We start from the raw sequence: 19,263 nt of genomic DNA, 5'->3' as shown, positions 1-19,263 counted from the left end.
TTCTTTTGTAATCGTTGGCCCTTTTCGCGATCTTTGAGCGGATGATTGCCATGTTTTTTTGGCTGTTTAATTAGCTTATGTTGATCGTTGTAAGACATCTCTGATCGTTCTCTTTTCTTCAAGTGCATGGTATACTTTTCAAGGTATGTCTAGTTCCTCTGTTGCTCTTTTAACTTTGATGGCACATACACCTGGGGAGAGCGTGGAATGTAATTGCTTTTATAGAGTATTTTTAGAACTGTGTCTTAAGTGAAGAATCAAAGCCAAATTTCTACCACTCAGCGCGTCTTTAAAAGTCACTTGAACGTTAAAAGTACTCGTTGATTCATGTTTTCATTCAATCGTTAGTTGCACTGTTTCGTTGGCCACTTTTTACATTAACTCACGAACTCATAACAAGGCCCATCGCCATCGGAATGTAAAGGATCTTTCGTATGGCTTTTAAAATATCTTTGAAATATCTAGATTGTAATTTTTTGAATTCGTGGTATTCAACAAATTTTTGAATAAAAAAGTTGCAATAAGCTTAACGACGTCGTGTAAGGGTCTTAGGACAGTCATCAAACTTACCAGGTGCTAAAAGCATATCATTGCACAGAGAGGCTCATTAGATCGGGATTTTTTTCGTAATCTGTGTATGGAAATGAAATTCAATTTGTTCATAACAACTTGATATGTCACTGAGAAGATTATCCGTTTGAGCGCAGGTGTTATTCACCAAACGTGGTTATTGTACTGTGAAGCCAGTCATCCTGAAATCTGGGTGGTGAAATCTGGCTTCTTCTACAAGCGTTTCCCAAACGTCTGGAATTTGAGACTTTGTTTGACCTGAAGTCAGTTAAGACCTTGTTCTTATAAGAGAAATTCGAAAATAAGGCCAAAAACAGACGGTAGTGTCTGGTCGCCCATTATTCTTTTTGAAAAAAGGAGGTCCTAAGCTTTTACAGCTATGTTTTTGTGTCTTTGGGATAATCTGTTTCATACTTATTTCAAGTACTATACAGTGACTCATTTTAAACCTTTCGTCTACTTGACATAGCGAGGCACAAACCGTGGCGGGTTTGAAGAGCAAAACTGTGTACAGAGTGTATGAAAACCGAGCGAGTATTCCCCTTGGTAAGCTGTAAGGCTCACATGTCGAGTGTTTAAGTTTTTAAGAAGGTGGACTGAGAATTCACTACAGGAGTAGATCGTTCATTTCCAATGCCCTGTTTACAATTAAAAAGGCAAATGTATGTCATTATCAAAATTTTCAATTTCTGAGCATACGTAAGCAATAAAGCCCGTTTCGAAGTATGAGATTCACTATTTAGATTTTTTTAAGTTCGTTCTTACTTTTCTCCCCTGTCTAGAAAACTTTTTCTAGTGCAATCTAAAGAATGTACTCATCTTTAAACAGAACGGTTAGAAAGTTGACATTTTTGGCCCTAGGAAAAAATGTGCATTTGTGAAAGAAAGGAGTCAGTCACAAATTTTAGGGGAATTTTTTTGCAACCAGTAAGTTGCCAGAAAAGGCCTTTGCAAATATCTCCACACTCCAACAGATGCCCCTGAAATGTGATACAAGCAAGAGTTTAGTTATCAAGCAACCGAGATATTAACGTAATGCCTTAAAAACAGTTCTATGTGTATATAATGAGCATAGTGAAAAAATTAGCTAGTAAAGTCTCTGGTGATTAGAGGCGTGAAAAGTTGAGATTGTGTTGTTGAATTTTTGTCGAGCATAATTTGAAATAAATGCAATATGCTTCAGAAATCCATCGAACTTCGCCGATGATAGAGGAAAACGAGCCATTTTTGCGATTTCATAGGCTGAAATTTAATTTGGAGCTACAAACCAGGATAAAACGAATTCGAGCTGAGTACAAAAAGAAGGTTGTGATTCTGTGGTTGTGTCTTCATTAGGTGTTTTAACTGGCTATGACCTGTTTTTAGAGGTCAGAACATGACACGTAAAGACGCAAATCCACAACAGTTTAATTACTTCAATACTTAGTGAAGTGTTGAATTGGCGCACTTTGGCGAAGTTTTGACGCGGTCACAACTTCATCTTTTCAGCCCACGCAAAACTCATAGATATTCAAAATTTATCAATCATGTTTTATTTCGCACCAGTACTTCAGTGTCCTAAATAAGTGGGCCTTTGCAGGTCCCCATGAACTGAAAGCGCGTCGTCCTTCACAAAGAATTAAAAAAAGTTCAAATGGTTGTACTTCCAATAAACAGAAAATTGAGATGATCAAAAATGTAGGTTTGCTTAAATTAGACTAGACAAAGGATGCTAGAATCACTATTCATTTTTGTTACAATGAAATCTTGCTTTCAAAATTATTATAATTTCACACAACAGTTAATTTTGCCAGAGTTCCGTGCAAGATATTCTAAATTGTGTTTACCAGAAACTTAAAAAATTGACGAAAATTAAGTTTGAGATCAAGATATAATTAACTTCAAGGTCAAGATATAAAATTACTTTGACGACTTGAGTATATATGTAAGTGGATTTATTTCAGTGTTGGTAATTTTGTACCGATTGTTTGTCATGCTATATAAAGACTCAAGTGTTGTGGATGCAATTAGAATAGTTCTCTGCTAACAGAGAGAACAATCATCGTCATCATGCTTAGCATCGCAGCTGGTATCTTGACGATCTCTTGATGCTACTGCTACAGCCTCTTCACAGCATGATGATACTGCATCGAACTCTCTGGCAATATCACAATCTAGATACTTTTTCATATGACAACATTCGGACTTTGCTTCGAAGGGTAAGTTCCATTTTGATTCACCGTAATTAATGTAGACCTTTTTTAAATGATTGTTTTCCAGCTTTCTTCTTTATGCCAACATTTACAAGGTTTGTCGACCTTCGTCAAAAGTTTTTTGTGAGGAGAGAACCGATGCAAGCAGTAAACCAGTAGCGTAGCCAGGGTGGTAAAACTGGGGGCAAAGGCGAGTCAAGCGATGGAAAAATGGGGGTCAACACCCTTTTGAACGCAAGAAAACGCACTTTTTCAGAGAGACTTTTTGCTATTGGGGGGGAGGGGGGGAAGCGTTCGCAAAACTTCATTGCAAAAGATGTTGCAAGTAAATAATTACGTGAGCCTGCTTCAGATTTTTTGTAAAATTTCGCAGGTATACCTTAGTGAAGATTTTTCTGCCATCTCTGAAGATTTCCAAGGAACCTTGTTCCCAGGTTCCGATGCTTGTTGTAGCCCGAATGGATGATGAGCTAACCGTTTGGTCTGTCTGTCTGTCTATCTGTGGCTAATTTAACTGACTGTAAACTTGCAGCAGTGACAAAAGTTACCTCCTTTGGAAAAAGAAGAGCTGGTTAACATCGCTTGTTGGAATATCAACCTGGAACTTCAAATTTAACCAAGAATGCCTTAATTTTGTGCAACAAGCTAACTGTAGGATCACCAAAGACTTTATCTTTATAAACTAAAGTTTGACTTGGATTAAGATGCTAGTAAATTGTATTACCGTTATGAATGTCTGGCCTAATGAAATAGGACAAGTAAACCCTAAGATTAGTATCACGGTCTTACAGCCTATCAAATATAGGCAATACATTGATTATTTCATGCAGAAAATCTGCTTGGCTTCCATTCCGCCATGTGCCAGGTGGGAATAGGATAAAGAGATGAAGTGATGAACAGCCAGTTTGCTAGAATATTTAATTAAAAGTTTAAATGGATTTCCCACGACAGTTCTTAAAAGAATGAAATGAAGAAACAAGGAGTATGGCTAAGATCATATTGATACAATAGCACAATCTGTCAAGAACGTCCGCTTATGTCTGTTCTTATCAAGAAATTACTTTAATAAAATCATGCAATAAAGACAGATCTTTTTGGAGATTCAATGCCTCGCCCATGTAAGCCGTTTGTTTTTTCTTTATAACTTTTAGCACTTTTCTTTATAACAATTTGCTTTTATATATTATGCCAGTATTTACTTTTACTTACAGGCACTTTTTATTTTTTGCCTATTTCAAGTGTACCTAGCCTAGTTTGACCAGATCCAGAGTTAATAATATCTACGTTTCCAGTTTAACTGCTTTTGTTATGGCAAAAGTGGAATCACAAAACTTAATTTTTCAATATCTAGCCTCAATATTGTTCGTTGAAATTTGCCAAAGTTCCATTTTTGTACGAGCTACTTCATGTATGATTTGATGTTTCACTACTTCACATTGTCGGTCTATTCTGAAAATATTTTTACGAATAAACGTTACCTTCGAAAAACATACTTGCAGGTTATCTAGAGCAAGGGTTTAGTTCTTAATGGTTGTAAACAGGACAGAAACCGAACTGTTGAGAGTGGTGCAATGATAACGATAAATTGATTTACAACTTTTCCACGATACATTATGCTACGTTCTATAAGTACAGTGCTTGCATGGTGGTTGAAATTAGGACTGGAACGTTGAAAAGAAGGAACGTGGGGTTTGGAATTATTTTATTATTGCTATAAATTGTGTCTGTGGTTGCAGCACTCTGTATTGTAAACATGAAACTAGAACCGGATCTCAAAGGCCCACGCGTTATTTGCTTAGAAAAGGATGCTCGGACGGGATAAATTCGTACCAAAATGTATAGCATACAGGTGTTACATCCCCACATACACGATTGCTACGTGCTTGCATAGCTCACGAGTTGTCAACAACGCATAAGTTGTAATTTTCCATATAAGTTGTAATTTTACATCTTATCTTTATCCCTATATAAAAACACCCATATTTTCCAGCATTATCCGTCTAATGCTTTAGGCTGGTTAGTGGAATCGTAACGTCATAGAGAGAAATCATCACATGCCTTACTACGCGTAACTTTAGCGTTTCTTATCTTAAGGATCCTTATGCTGTATCGGCATCGGCTTCTTCTGTTTCCGAAAGCGGTTCATCTTGTTCGGGGTCTCTTGATCTTGGATAATTTTCGCTTCTCAGTGATTGGTCGGCCTCATCACTTTCAGCAAAAAGCTCATCCGTGTCGTCGTCGGATTCAGCATCTATCATTTTACCGTCACTGTTTACCAGGCCTTCAACTACGTCATCATCCAAACCAGCGTCTTGCAGAATTTGTTTGTATTTTCTTTGCGCTAGTCTCTTCGCGTTGGTCTGTGATTCTTGCTCAAATAGCAAGGGTCGTTGCTCTACTTTTGCCTGTATATCCCTCAGATACTGCTTGTAAGCTTTCTTCCTCTCAATTTCAGACTCTCTGTGATAGATAATAAAAAATTGGTTTCAAAGTAAGATGAAGCAATCCATATACACTTACGTGACAAAAGTATTGGGACGATGAAAAACAAAATGGCGGCTCCAAAACTAGCATTCTAACATTGATTGAACAAATCTTGCTGTTTTGGCTGGATTCTAGAAATGGCGTCAGCAAAAACGCAATTCCTAACAAATTCAATTTATTTCCTACCTTTCTATGATAGAAAAGGAACAAAATTTCAGGGAAAAATGGAAAATATCAATGTTTTAGTTTCAATGCCGAAAACACAAAAACGACCAGAAAGAGAGCGAGAAGCAATAAAATATTTGGGTCTAGAGAGTCATTTGTTTGCTGAAACTACAAGAAAGTTTGGTTGCAGCAAGTCTGCAACGCATGTTATTTACAAGTACAATAAGTTATTAATGCCGACTAAAATTAAAAGAATGGTAGGCCAGGGAAGGCCGAACTGTTGGTTGGGCCTAATAGCATCTGCAAACTGGCGTTGTGTGCGAAGTCAATCAATGCTGAATTTTTTGTTAAATTATTTGTGGAAAGTCCCCAGGCAAGTACAGAAACAACTAATGATTCTTTGCAAAAACCATTTATTTTCAAGCAAGACATTAAACATTGTTATGTTGCAATTGTGAAATAAATTTCCAAAAACAATAAGATAATGGTCTTTCAATAGCCCCGTCAAAGTCAAAGCCTTTATGTAATTGAAAACAACTGGTTTTCATTAAAAAATACAAGAAATGGGATCTTCTAAGACCAAAATAAGCTATTTTAAAATTTCGTTGAGATATCCTCCTGTATTCGAAGATATTTCGTTGGAAAATTATTTCAGTAAGTTTCAATGCAAATGGCGGCTGTTTAGATTCTTGGAGGTCATCTGGCAAAATATAGAATAAAGCATATGCTACTTATCTAAAAAGTTTACTTTTTTGCAATTTATTAAATTTTTGTTTATTTTTACAATCTGGTAAAATTGCAATCCAAAATTTCTACCAGCAACCTCGTTCCTCTGATTTTCTATGTTGTTCTTTGAGCAAAGGATTAACTACATTTGCTTCGAGGCGATCGTCCTAATACTTTTGTCACGTAAGTGTAGACGTCTTGTTAAGAAAACAGCAAAAATTAATACTTGAACCTTACATATTTCAGCCAAAAAAGGAAACCTATCTGGTCGACAAAGAATAACAGGTAGCCTTGACGAAAAAAGGCAACTGTTACGGTTTTTAATAAAAACAATCGAGAACTAAACATACTGGAAAATAAAAATTTGAACTCTTTTTGAAAGAAAGATTTTCCATTTTTAAATTATATCGTCATGGGCCTGCCTACCGATCAACATTAACGAAAACGACCATTCAATCATCAAAATGAAGTAATCGATAGCGCGAGTCTCCACCCAATAAAAATAGCCAAGTTGCTATCATTAATCAAATAATAAGGGTTTGTGGTTATTCTGTTACAGTTACAAAAACTTTTACACGTACTTGAAACGCATCATGGTTTCCTTGTTTTGTCGTTCCAGCACGTGTCTCATATCGTTGCCAATTGATTTTCTTGCCACTTCTTTTTTAAGTTGATTTTCCCGCCTTTTTCGGCGTTCAGCCTTCTGCCTTCGATCCTCTTCTTCTTTCGCTTTCTTCTCGATTGAGCTTTTTCTCAGCAGATGCCTCAGCCTCGCTGTCTCCGTCATGCTACAATTCAAGAAAACAGAACCAAATGTATTTTTCATTCTAGCCTTATAAAGTGCCATGATCAAAGAATGCCAGAGTTGTGCAAAAAACTATAAAGGCGACATGTTTCGGATTATTGGTGAAGCCCGATCGTCGTTCCACCTAGCAGTTTTAGAATCTATCTACATAAGCACGAAAAAACCGCTACTGTGTAGACAAAAGGAGTTCGTTTTCACCTTAGGACTCCATTGGTAACATTCTCAATAGGCAAGCGGCACTGATTGGTCAACCTGTACAGTCATGTGCTCGTGTTTCTAATTGGCCTATTTCGAACCACAACTGGGTATATTTATTTCCTAGCGTAGAGTTTTCGATCTATGTTCTGACGTTTCAAACTCTGAAGAGTTTCAGACGAAAAGCTTTAGTTTACTAAATGTTTGATTTTTTCAAAGGCATTTATAAGTTTTGTACCACCAAAAGATTGAATGCCAGAGTTAGAGATCCTGGGCTACAAAAGCTACGGTTGATTGAACAATTTCTTGGTTAAAGATTCAAAGACTTGAACAACTTTTAAATTTATAATAGAAAACGGAACAAGTTACATAAGTTATAAAAACCGCCAGATCACATAGTTTTGGGCGTGAGTCAATAATCCCGTTTAGAAGTGCTCATAAAACATAATCTAACCCTGAAAACTTACTAATACATTTGCCAAATGATTGATTTCCGTTGCAAAAAAATACGTGTAAATATCGAGAAATAAATCGCGTAATTGAATATAATGTTAGACAAGTTTATGAAACTAGATCGTTCAAATTGCTAAGATGGAAATCAGATTACTGTCGGACTATTAAATTATGTATTATCGTGCTACTTTGAAACAATCAGTTCTGTCATGTTCAATTAAAATGACGCGCAAATGCGACAGGGTAATGACATCAAGTCAAGCTATTACATTAAATCTACAACAAATAAAGTCTCAATACGACGAGGAGCACTTTCAATAGGTAAACACTGATACCTACACGAATCTTAAAGCAGAAGAGACTCTGATTTGCATTGTTCTTCAAGCAGAAGGAATCCGAGATTTGAAATCCTGATTACGTTGGGCCAAGAAACAGCTTTACCCCGTCACTGAGTAGTGATATAAAGGCTACAAATGATATTGACTATGGCTAAAACAGTAGATGTTTATTTATCAGTATGCAATAACTTTTATTGTACTATTTCGAGGTTTTTTAACTTACGAGCTTTCACGAATTTATGTTTGAATGCTTTTCCCCGGATGGGGCATGTTACTGTTAGAGATGGTTCAAATTCTTTGATTCGAATTCTTACTCAATCATCGAGGATAGTGTAAAAAGCGAAACAACCTGATGTAGCTGGTTTTATTAGATTTCAATTAAGATTGATTGAATATGATTGATTACGTTCTACAACTTGGAAATGGTGATATCGACTATGCCAACCGACTTACGCAAATGGTGGAGCCTCTTCTTGAGTTAAACTAGTGCGACTCTTCTGCAGGCTGTCGCTGCTACTCTGAGGACGTTCAAGGCTGCTCTCCCTGGATCGTTCATATGAGTGACTTCTTCGTCGTTGTGTCTCAGTGGTCCAGCTTTCCATTTGACGTGACCTCCGTGTGGGCACTTTGGATGTCTGAAAGTTAAATGGTTCGCAAATCGTTAGTGATTGTTCTCTTCTTTTTCTCGCCAGCTCAGCTTCGAGTTTTTGGTGCATTTCCTCATAATCAGGAATATCATGGTTTATTCTAGGTTTAAAATCTGCACCTTTCGGAGGCTTGCTTCCCTTTTCTTGAAGTTTTGTATAATGTTTATTGAATTTATATCTCTGGCCTCTTGCCTGCATATTTGGTGGCAATGAAGCGCTGGCCATCATCTCTTGAGCTCTCATCTTCATTTTAATTTTACGATACTCCTCCTGCTCAGCAATCCTGTCTTCTAGAGAAAGGTTGAACAACTTTTCAGGATAAGGGGCTGCTTTGAAACTTTTTGAATCTTCATTAGAAAGTTGTCTATTCATACGCTCTAGAGACAGGCTTCGTCGTAGCTCGTTTTTCTCCTCCTCTCGCTTAACAAAACTAAATGGCTTTTGTGTTGCTTCTAAAATTGCCTTGTTTAGAGACCTCTTGTACTCTCGCTTCTGTTCTTCAATAACTTTCTTTTCAGCATAAAGGTTCATAAATGTACTTGCTGGTAATGGCTTTGCTTTAAACTTCTTATTCAATTCTGCTTCTTCTGCCAATCTTTTTTCCAACAATTCTTGCTCCAATTTTTCTTTTCTTTTCGATTTGATCTTGGCTTTATATGCTTCTCTTAGAGTCATTTGAAATGGCTTTGGGATGGTTATTGATGGAGTCCATTTTGCATTTTTAGGGGTGTTATCTTTGATGCTCCTTTCAACAGGAGCATAATCTTCCACTGAGAAATTTTCCCACATATTATCAATGACATCATAGGAGAATTCTCTACCCCTGAAGTTCTCTTCAGAATCATCAGGAAGAATATTTTCAGTATAATGCCTAGGCCACTGTTTTCGAGGGTCTTCTTCTGATTCTGATGAACTTAAATCATTCATTTGCTCTGAAAGATAGAATTGAAGGCAGCTATTCACGGCAAGAAAATTTGAAGAATATATCACCAATAATGAATCGAATCAGCAAACATCCATTAAATAAAAACAATACTCCCCATGAAAAGAAGACATAAAATAATTTGCTGCATGTTTTTTAAACTAAAAAATAATCTCCTGAAACATCACATAATTGAAGAAAATGTTGACAAAAAAGTCAGTACCTGATGCAGTAAAATCATGTGCTTGATCTTCTGCAACCTCCAGATCTTCTTGATTTGAATCATTATCTTCCTGGTTGGAATTTGTTATTGAATCATATACTTTATGGACAAATAAATGACTTTCTTCTGAATCAGCTTCTTGCTTCATTTTGGTGATCAAATCTTTTGCTGATTGTGGTGTCTTCTCTCGTGGTCTGGTGTAATAATATTTTTCCATCATTTTCAGTGTTCTTTTGTTTTCATGGCGGAGAGCTTTTAGGTGCTTATAAAATTTGTCATCATCTTGCAATAAGTTTGAGAGGTCCTGGTCATAACTCACTAAGTTACTTTTTCCTTTATCAGTTGTTGAGCTTTCATCCAAAGCATTACCATTCAATGCATTACAGTCTAATCTGTTTCTTTCTAACTCTTCATCTAGTTTAATTTCTAAAAGGCTCTGTGCCAATTTATCTTGTTTGCTCTGATAACTAGTCCCTATAGAGCCATTATCTTCATTTACTGCCTCATTTGAAGTCACAGGTAATCTTGTATCAGGGTGCCTTGGTCTGGCAACACAACTATTCTTGAATGTTGTCAAAAAATGGCTGCTAGAAGTTGTCATGTTTCCTGAGATCAATCTAAAAGTGAAAACAGAAAATATTTTATGTGTAAACATCATAATAATGCAAAGGCGGCACTGAAGACAATGGGTAGATTATAAAGAATCCAAAACACAAAAAATATATTAGTTAAATATGCACATCAATGGAGACTAAATGTGTTGTTGTCAATATAATTCTCTGACCATAAGTGAAAGAGTTTAATGTCTACAATCAGCATGAACTTAATGATTGAGAGAACAATATCCCAACTGGTTTCTTTGGAAATGTATTTGAAAAACTATCAGTCTTCTAAAAATTGCTTTCCAATGAGTAGTTCAGTGATTATATCATAAAAGTATTTTTAAAGAATTTAAAACTTAGAGCATAAAATCCAAACGTTCATCACAGAATATCCCACATATGACAAGACCAGTTAAACCTATAGCAAAGTGATCAGTACAGACAATGAAAAACCTGAATTATTGCTAATAAAATATTGTTGTTTTGACTTTGTCTTTGCAAATTTTAGACCTTCTAAAGTGGTTTGATAAAGAAGGATGTATGTAGGTATCTCTCCTCCAATTTTTGGTGAAGTTAACTGCTTTTTTACATGTGTTATTATCTTGTAATATTCTTTCAGATCTGGATTGGGCCAATAAGACAATAAAAAGTTTGATAATTTGATATTTGATGTATATGTAGCTTGATGCTTGTTGACATGTAAATTCGATTAAAAAGACGTTACGCCGAAGGTGAAGAATCAAACACTCAAGAACCGAAAGAATTATGTAACTTGTTGTACTATTTACTATTTAACAATAAGAATCGAGAAGAACTGACGACAGGAAGGTTGTCTTCACAAGAAAATTACAATCATGATGAGAATCGGCCTAAAAATTAGAGTAATACCGGCGGTTTGATCAGTCTTGTTAATTCATATTGAATAACTGGAGGAACACCAGAAGAAGTAGGATTGATCGCAATAATATGTTTAATGTATTTGCATGTTACCTTTGAAATTATAAACCAACATGTTATGTACCTATTCTTCTTCTTCTTAGCTGCCCGTCGGCGACTCTAACCGCCATTTCGAAAGTTTGTTTTCACCCATGGAAACGAGACGACGGGTGGACGCGGAGCGGTTTTGGGTGGCTGGACCGAATTTCTAGCTAGGGCAAGGGTGGTATAAGGGTGGGTACGGGAGATTAATAAAAGTTGATTTTTTACACTTATTCACGATATGAAATAATCAATACCAACCGGTAATGACACAATAAATTAATTGAACGGATTGAAAACCGCAATCATGTTGGCAGCGAACGGGATGAAATGGGGGAAAAAGTGGTCATATAGGGAAATCGCTAATAATTCAAGAAATAGACTGATATCTTAAAACAAACCACAGAATCGGAATCGGCATGCTTCAATCTACCTTTTGTATTCAAATATGGTAATTTTACCAGAATAAATCGCAATGTTTTATTCTATTTTAGCTTGAGCGCGGCTCCTCCGTAGCTACGGGAGCAAATTGACAAAACTCTATTGACTATTATTGACTGACATATTCCACAGAGTTCCGTGTTTAGACCACTGATCAGTGGTTTAGTCTCTTTACTATGTATAATCACACCCAGGGCTGTAAGGGCAGGATTTCACTGGGGTGAAGGAAATAAAATAATACTTTTGATGGATGTAATACCAGAGTTGGATAATTTCTACATGACGGCAGCAGCGATATGTTTGCATACCCTTGCTCCTAGGGGTGTGATGCTCCCACCTTTTGCATGCTTAATATGTAAAAAAATATTTGCAAAATGGGCTATTTCTAAAAAGGTTTTTTTGAGAAGAACTTTCCTAGCGTTTGCGTAACGAAACGACGAGGAACGAACTGGGTTTTTTGTTTTGAGTTCGCATGCAATAGAGGCTTATGCATAATGGCTTACAGTTGACGAAAACATGGGGATAGGAGGCACTGGTCATGGTCCTGTCACAGAAAATGGTAATTGCGCTGTCAACTCACAAAAAACTTCTGCTAGATGCTGGCAGCCGTTTCCAAGGAGCAGTGAAGTATCTAATATTCCAAGCATAGTTGCAAGACTAAATGCAAGTAATTGCAATGATGACTTACGATTAATTAATCAGGGGTCGCCACTTTCGGCCTACGGCTGCAGTTTCTGCCCTGACAACGATAGCTTAATCACATGCACATCGGTTATCAAACGCCAAGTGATACAACAAGATGCTTTACACCAACATGCAATTTCTAACGCTCTTCCAACAGCGGGGTTTGTTACATTGTGGTTGATAAAGAAAGGGTACCGGAGAGCAGAAGATGGTGGCGGGTACGTTTTCGAGTCATGCTCGCATTCTGTATTTACGTATTCGCCCCAACCATGTTGCAAGTTTAGCCCGGATGGCCAAATTATAACTGCAATTTTGAATTCTGGGAGGAATTCCTTAACATTAATGAGAAGAGAATGTACTGATAGTGATGTAGTAGATGAGGAAGACCAGACTAATGCAGGAGAGGGATATGAAAATGCTGAAAATGATCATGCTGACATGGATGGTTATAATAATCAAGAAACAATAGCTTTAGAATGTGATTCTAGTGGTGAGGAGGATGGTGAAATATGGTTTTCAGAATTTGCATACACTCCTCGAGGCCAATGGGGTACAACATTTTGTGGCAGGGTTCTCTGTACCATTTTCTCTAATTGTGGCACAAAACTGGTTTCTGTCAGCAAAGTGTCTTTATCTTCATACAGGGATAGGGCTGTTCATGAAATCTGTATGTGGGATATTCTCAAAAATGATAAGATAAAATGCATATGGGGAGTTAGTTGTCAAATTGTGTGCCCCTCATTTGCAGATGCTGTCACAAACTGTAGGTTTTCCCCAAACTCAGAAGTAATTGGAATTTCATCAAGTCATGGGCATTGCATCTTTATTGATTCAGAATCAGGGCAGCGCTGTATATCAATAGATCAGAATAACAGTATGAATGTTTTAAACTCTCCTTGTGACTTTGACTTTGATCCTACTCAAAACAATGTGGTTGCAGTGGTATGGAGATATGGTCCTTTGAAATTATTCAGTTTAAGTAAAAGTGATGCAATATGTTCTTTTACTTATGATTTAGAGGAGGAAAATCTGCTTTCAAGTTGTACTAGTTTCTCACCGGATGGGTCAATGTTAGCTGTTGGAACAATTGAAGGAAGAATATTAATACTTGACCCATTCACTGGGAGATTATGTAAGTGGCTTGATGCCTCTACTGAGATTCCTGATCTTTTATCCCAGGCAGTATTTGATGTGGCTTTTGCAAAATCTTGTCAAGAGCTTGTAGCTGCATACAGTGATGGGCAGATCAGAATATGGCAGTTGCAAAGAATTTTGAATTTGCAGCACATATGTAGATTGGCAATCCTGTGCAAAACACCAATGAATAAAATTGAAAAGCTGCAACTGCCAAGGAATCTAGTGTCATTTCTTTTGTATGATCAAATGTGAAGAGCATACAAAACCAATAACAGAGTGTTTTGATAGAATTTTCTATTTAAATGATAACATATTATGTTAGCTGTATGAAAGTGCACATGCATTTCTTGTCATTTGTAAGTTTGTATTATGTTGATAGTAGGTGTAGCTAAGAATACTGCCAGTTTTCCAAAAATCCTAGATTTGTTCCCTGTCACTTTTAGTGATCAAGTAATTTCTAACCAGTGAAGAAACCTTGTTCATGTAATTTCCAAGCATTGTTTCATCACACTTGAAAGGACTTAAACAGAGCTGGTCTCTTCTGATGTTAAAAATCTGCATAAATGTGGCACATTTCACTTAAATGTCAAGCCAATGTTTTCTATTAGGATTATTATGCTACATAACTAAAAAACTAAGCAGAATTCAATTAATTTGAAAAAAATTCAGTGGTGGTACTGAAGAATCGATTTCAAAGAGTTAACACAGTTTCACATTTTCAAGCAGGCAAATCTGGTCAAAGGTTTTTTATAAACAATAAGTTTACATAAATGTGTAGTGGTGTAGAAAAGCCTGTATGTTCCAAACTGACAAACGAGGACTTCCCTGAAACAGAATAGGGAATGTTGATGGTAGAAAATTGATATGATTAACAACAATTTCCATTAATTGTTTCTTTAGTTTAACCCAGTGGTAAAGTCTACTTATTTTTAACATTATCAGCTGAATATATTACAACCTAACAATTATTTTTTTAACGATTACATGTATTTATAAAAGTATACTAAATGTGAATAGTTTTTAATGAATGCAGACACTGAAAATCAAAGGCAGTATATTTATGCAAAGAAACTTCAACTTTTAATGTTTTGTTTTCAAAGCTTGCATAAAGGCCCCGCTACACGAAAGAATATTCAACAAGAATAATACTATCTTACGCACAATAATTTATTCTTTGAATATTCTTTCTTGTATTCCGACTAGTTTGATTTTAATCCTGACTTGAAGAATATTCAGACAATAGAAATGCGGATGTGTACGGATGTGAACTTTTCAGTGCTTTGGTATGCAATTTGAGCAACAGGAGTGAATATGGACCCCGCGAATGTCCTCAAGATGTTGTTAAAATATTCTTGCAGGAAAGAATTGCCAAAAAATGTATCCCCGATTCGCTAGGGTAGCTTTTATTACGTTCCAGACGTTGTTGTACGTTCCTTTTCATATAGCCCAGTAAACATGGCGATCGTATGGTCTATAAACGCGAGGAAGGCCAATAGAAAACAAATTAAAGTGCGATTTTCGAGACCAACTTATCTATTTCTTGGGAAGGCTTTCAAAGCTTATGAATATTGTCCTGAGGTAGACCTAACCAACCACCCATACTTGAAACGACGGTGCGTCCACTATATATATAGGTTAGAGAGAGTTTATTATTTCTTGACAAGAATATTCTACCAATGGAAAAATAAGATGATGAGATTATTCTTTGAAAAATTCTTCATCGGAATACAAGCAAGAATGATATCATTATTCCTGTTGAATATTCTTTCGTGTAACCAGGCCTTAAGATGTGTCATGTCATAATCCCAAAATCCAGAAAGACGATGAAACAAAACTACAGTTTGTACGCTTTTTATGAATAAAGGAGACTGAAAACTTTTTGGCGTAGATCATTAAAGACGATCGATAATATGAGTCACTACGGAATGAATGAAATTTGATTTTGTTTTAATCAAATCATGTCGAACCGTCCTTTTTAGATTCTCTCGCCGATCTGAGCTGAGAGGACGTTCCACGAACAGCTTTGTCGAAACATCCATTTTTAATAAGGCAGAAATCTTCTAAAGTCGCTTGATAGGGGGATATATGTGAATCAGCGTTCGCTAGTCAGCAGATAACACGTCGCCGACAAAGGGTCAGTGCGCCTCCAACTGGAGAATGCTTATCTCGCTCTATTCTATTTTAGAGAGCCATGTTGCTTTAACCTCGTGATGTATTTAACTTGTAGGCTCTGCTGTTTGCCAAATTTCGCTACCTTTTTGACCATATAAATGCTGTTATTGCGCAGACTCTTCATTTCAACTTGCAAACATACAGCAAAAGAAGGGAAGCCTCAAAATGCAAACAAGATTTGTCTTTTGACTGACGAAAATGAGATAGTTATGCCATCGGGAATGTGCGAAATTGTAAGTATTTAAAAGATTTCAACACTTTCTTAGAATGTTGATGCTACTTTCAGGATTCGGTTCACCTGTAACGGGGTGTTTATGAAATTTAGAAAATTTTCAAGATAAATTAATTTACCGGAAAGTTGTGCTTCCAATTCTTCGGTAAACAATTTCATTACACAGCTGCTTTTTCTCACCAACGAATAAAGAATAATTATCTCTTCTCTTATAAGGAGTTCTGGTATACAAGTATAGAGTTCTGAAAGCAGACGATAATATTGGTCTTAAGAGTTGCATGTTTTGTTGGTGAAATTTATCGTCTTACGTAATCCTGAATATAACGAAGCCTTGCATCCAAGTACAAGGTCGAGTATAGTACTGTATTTACAGCAGGGTATGAATAGCTATAAATTCGTTTATCTTTTATTGCTTATTTCATCCTTGAATAGGAGCCGCAAATTTCTAGCTAAATTTTTTCATTTTATTAATACTTTGTACAAAATTTCTTATTTTCCTTGCAAACTTCAAAGTCTGTAATAAAACAGCAAAGGAATTTCTTCACAGAAGTGTAACATTTAAGTGATGCCTCTTTCCAAATTGCAGTGTTAAATAAGCAGCTTCTGCCAATGCCAAGAACTTAAGTTGGCTAACCGAGTTTTATAAAACCGTCTGCCATTGATTCTCTTAATGTAAAGCGAACTATGCAGTGCTTGATCAGTTGGTCATTTTATTGCTTTCTAAACACGAGAGGGTACTTTAGTGCAAACCGGCGATGGTAAGTTCTACCGCAAACATACTGGAGCAATCGAGAAGCAACACTTCAAATGTAAATAGAGTTAACTTTGCGCTGTCAATCAGATCTTGTTGATTTTGCTGCAGTAGTTGCCTACTAAACTGCAATATGCTTCCTGCTTACACTCTCTTAGTTATTGATTTTCTGACGGTCATAAAGGTCCTTGACAGAATTCTATGGGATATCTTGCTCATTCTAGCTTGCACTCCACTTGCAGCTTTTGCCAAGATCATTTTTCGTTATGCGAAATTTTTTACCAGTTGGCAATATTTTTTAGGCTGAAGCATGTCAGCACACAAGCGTTGTTTTTTATCAGAAAAGATCTGAGGGATCTTCAAAAGATTGAGTCAAATCCCACTATCTAAGCCTAGACGTCATAAAAAGTAAAACTCTTAAAGTACTTTTCGCAAAATCGATGCTATTAAGAGCTGAGGGTTTCAATTATAATTTTAAAATCTTTTAAGACTCCTTCAATTTTGTTCAAGACCAGCCTTTGTATATATAAAAACAATTGTTGGAGTTGCTGGTTGTTTCACCTGAATAAATGCATTGTTACAAATGCACCGCGTGTGTTAAGATCTGTTCCCTAAATTATTCGGATCGATTTGTGTGGTAGTCAACGCCTTAAGAGGTCATTAAAATAGTTAAGATTAAAAGTGAAGTACTCGACAGCCCCTAAGCCTATAAAGATTAACTAACATAAAACAGAGACATTTCTTTTATGGACACTTCTCGCCATCTAGTTGAAAGCCTTGATGATTTTAGAGAAATTGGGTTTCAAATAGCATGTGTATAAGATCCATATTGAAGTGTTTAAGAACTAAGACCACTGTTGATTATTTTCAAACTAAATATTTTCAAACTAGAAAAGATATGTTCATGCCATGCAAAATATCTTAAGACAGGCTAGAAGAGGCAACGCTTGTTTTCACGTATCTCCAAAGAATATGTATTTCAATAAACAGTTTAAAATAAAGAGAAATACAGAACAGATCTGAACTAGGTGTATTTATTTAAATGTATAGCTCAAAGCTTTTTTGCCAAGAATATTATTTTGCCATTTTGATCATTGCAAGTGCTTCGCGGACAAACTCTTTAAGAAATGTGTTGCATATGTCGTCACAATGATTCAGTTGACACCAATAATCTAACTTGCTCTCAGAATGAGGCAATTGAACTTTTATAGGCTTAATACTATGTTGTCAAAACACGTTAAGCGTGAATTGTTTCTACTGAAAACAAATGTGATTCAAGAGTTTTGCAGAAAATTATAATTTATGACATTTCAAATCTTTTCTTTAGTGTGTGAAAGTCAATTTGATTTCATGAATATCTGCAGTGCTGTAAGGAAAGCTAAAATCACAACATAGAATAGCTGAATGCAGATTGTTTTTATTAAATTAAAAACTTTTCACGCCTATGATAATTAAGGAAGCACTGTTAATTTGAGCCAATAAGGAAACAATATCAAGGCCTTTCCACGTTTCCCTTTGACAATTATGTCATTCTACAACAGCTGGTCCTACTATTAAATCTTTTCTTGGCTGCTTCCCGTTTTTTATAAAAAAGTTGTTTATAAGAAGGCAGTTCTCGACTCCTTCAGATGTAAGTAAGTTCAATGCTTGATTTTTGAGATCTAAGAAAGTCCAGAAGTTAAGATATTTAAGTCCCAATGATAAATTTGACGCAAGCCCACCATCATTTCATCATGTTCGCTCTTTTTTTTCTTTACGTTATGTCTGCGCTTCTTCAACAGTTTATCTTATGTTATTATCTCAATCTCAAGATTATTTTTTAATGTAAATGAAGCGTCCGTGCAGCCCTTTACACTGTCATTACTGCCCCATTCGCAAACACGTGAATTCAAAATTTTTGCCAAGAACGTCTCAAAAAGTTTTGGCAGTGAGGTCAATAAAGTTTCAATACTGAACCAAAAAACTTATTTGGAAACAAAGTGTACTGCTACTGGGAATTGAAATTTTCATCAACAGGTTATATGACGGGGTCATACAATTCTTGATCAGTGCTGATAAAGTAGATGCAAAGATCGCGGGGTATACTTGAAGCCAAGAGCAAGATGATTCATTTGCTAAGAGCAAGAAGATGGTTTTAAGTACATTTAGGAAATATTAGCGGAGTCTAATCCCCTCAGCCCCCTTGCCTCTAAGGCTAATGGGTAGGTTTATGCGTTTTGTCAAGCTTGTTTCTTCATTGGCTCAAATTCCTTCGAAGTATCCAACGGAGAATTTGACATTTCAAAGAAATGTGCAGGTGACAACTAGTGCTAGTTCCTGTACATAAACTTGTTTAATGTAAAAGCTCTATTAAGCACCCTCTCTCTATTAAGCCCCCTCTTTCTATTAAGCCCCCTCTCTATTAAGCCTCTCCTAATCAAGCAAAAATTTAGAATAAGCCCCCACTCTCTATTAAGCCTCCCTCTTTAGCCTTTGTTGTCAAACAACGAAAACATGCGCATTTAGTGGGTCTCTAGTCGGTTGCGATGATAATAAGATCGTGTGCG

The 19,263-nt window shown here is 36.2% G+C and overlaps 3 protein-coding genes across 8 annotated transcripts in view; 2 read left to right on the top strand and 1 right to left on the bottom strand.

Annotated features, from left to right (window-relative positions):
* Window positions 1–31: 31 nt before the first annotated feature.
* LOC135686791 (uncharacterized) overlaps window positions 32–19,263 on the top strand; it is a 34,635-nt gene continuing 15,403 nt past the window's right edge. For 2 of the 4 annotated variants that reach the window (XM_089110507.1, XM_089110508.1), the window contains exon 1: window positions 15,087–15,967. The gene's annotated coding sequence lies outside the window, so the exon portion shown is untranslated. Of the gene's footprint in view, window positions 2,769–15,086; window positions 15,968–15,987; window positions 16,344–19,263 lie in introns of those variants that run through there. The other 2 variants (XM_089110506.1, XM_065203130.2) reach the window with 2 other exon arrangements.
* LOC135686769 (protein FAM161B) lies at window positions 3,907–11,420 on the bottom strand. Of its 3 annotated transcripts, none has more exons than XM_065203096.2 (5): window positions 11,313–11,420; window positions 9,721–10,337; window positions 8,382–9,507; window positions 6,719–6,925; window positions 3,907–5,222 (listed from the first exon to the last, which is right to left on the bottom strand). In XM_065203096.2, exons 2-5 carry the CDS (start codon window positions 10,319–10,321, stop codon window positions 4,862–4,864), a joined length of 2,295 nt encoding a protein of 764 aa, XP_065059168.2. In that variant the 5' UTR covers window positions 10,322–10,337; window positions 11,313–11,420; the 3' UTR covers window positions 3,907–4,861. The 3 variants fall into 3 exon arrangements, with proteins under 3 accessions (XP_065059168.2, XP_065059177.2, XP_088966631.1); XM_065203105.2 differs by having other exon boundaries at window positions 11,344–11,409; XM_089110505.1 differs by having other exon boundaries at window positions 11,211–11,349.
* On the top strand, window positions 11,695–14,609 carry LOC135686782 (uncharacterized). The gene has a single exon (XM_065203117.2). The coding sequence runs from the start codon at window positions 12,258–12,260 to the stop codon at window positions 13,812–13,814; it is 1,557 nt and encodes a 518-aa protein (XP_065059189.2). The 5' UTR covers window positions 11,695–12,257; the 3' UTR covers window positions 13,815–14,609.

The sequence above is a fragment of the Rhopilema esculentum genome, chromosome 10 (assembly GCF_057945365.1).
Source record: "Rhopilema esculentum isolate cy_ngs chromosome 10, ASM5794536v1, whole genome shotgun sequence".
Lineage (NCBI taxonomy): Eukaryota > Metazoa > Cnidaria > Scyphozoa > Rhizostomeae > Rhizostomatidae > Rhopilema > Rhopilema esculentum.
The sequence above is the reverse complement of the archived record's forward strand: the minus strand, read 5'-3'. Positions and strand labels throughout refer to the sequence as shown.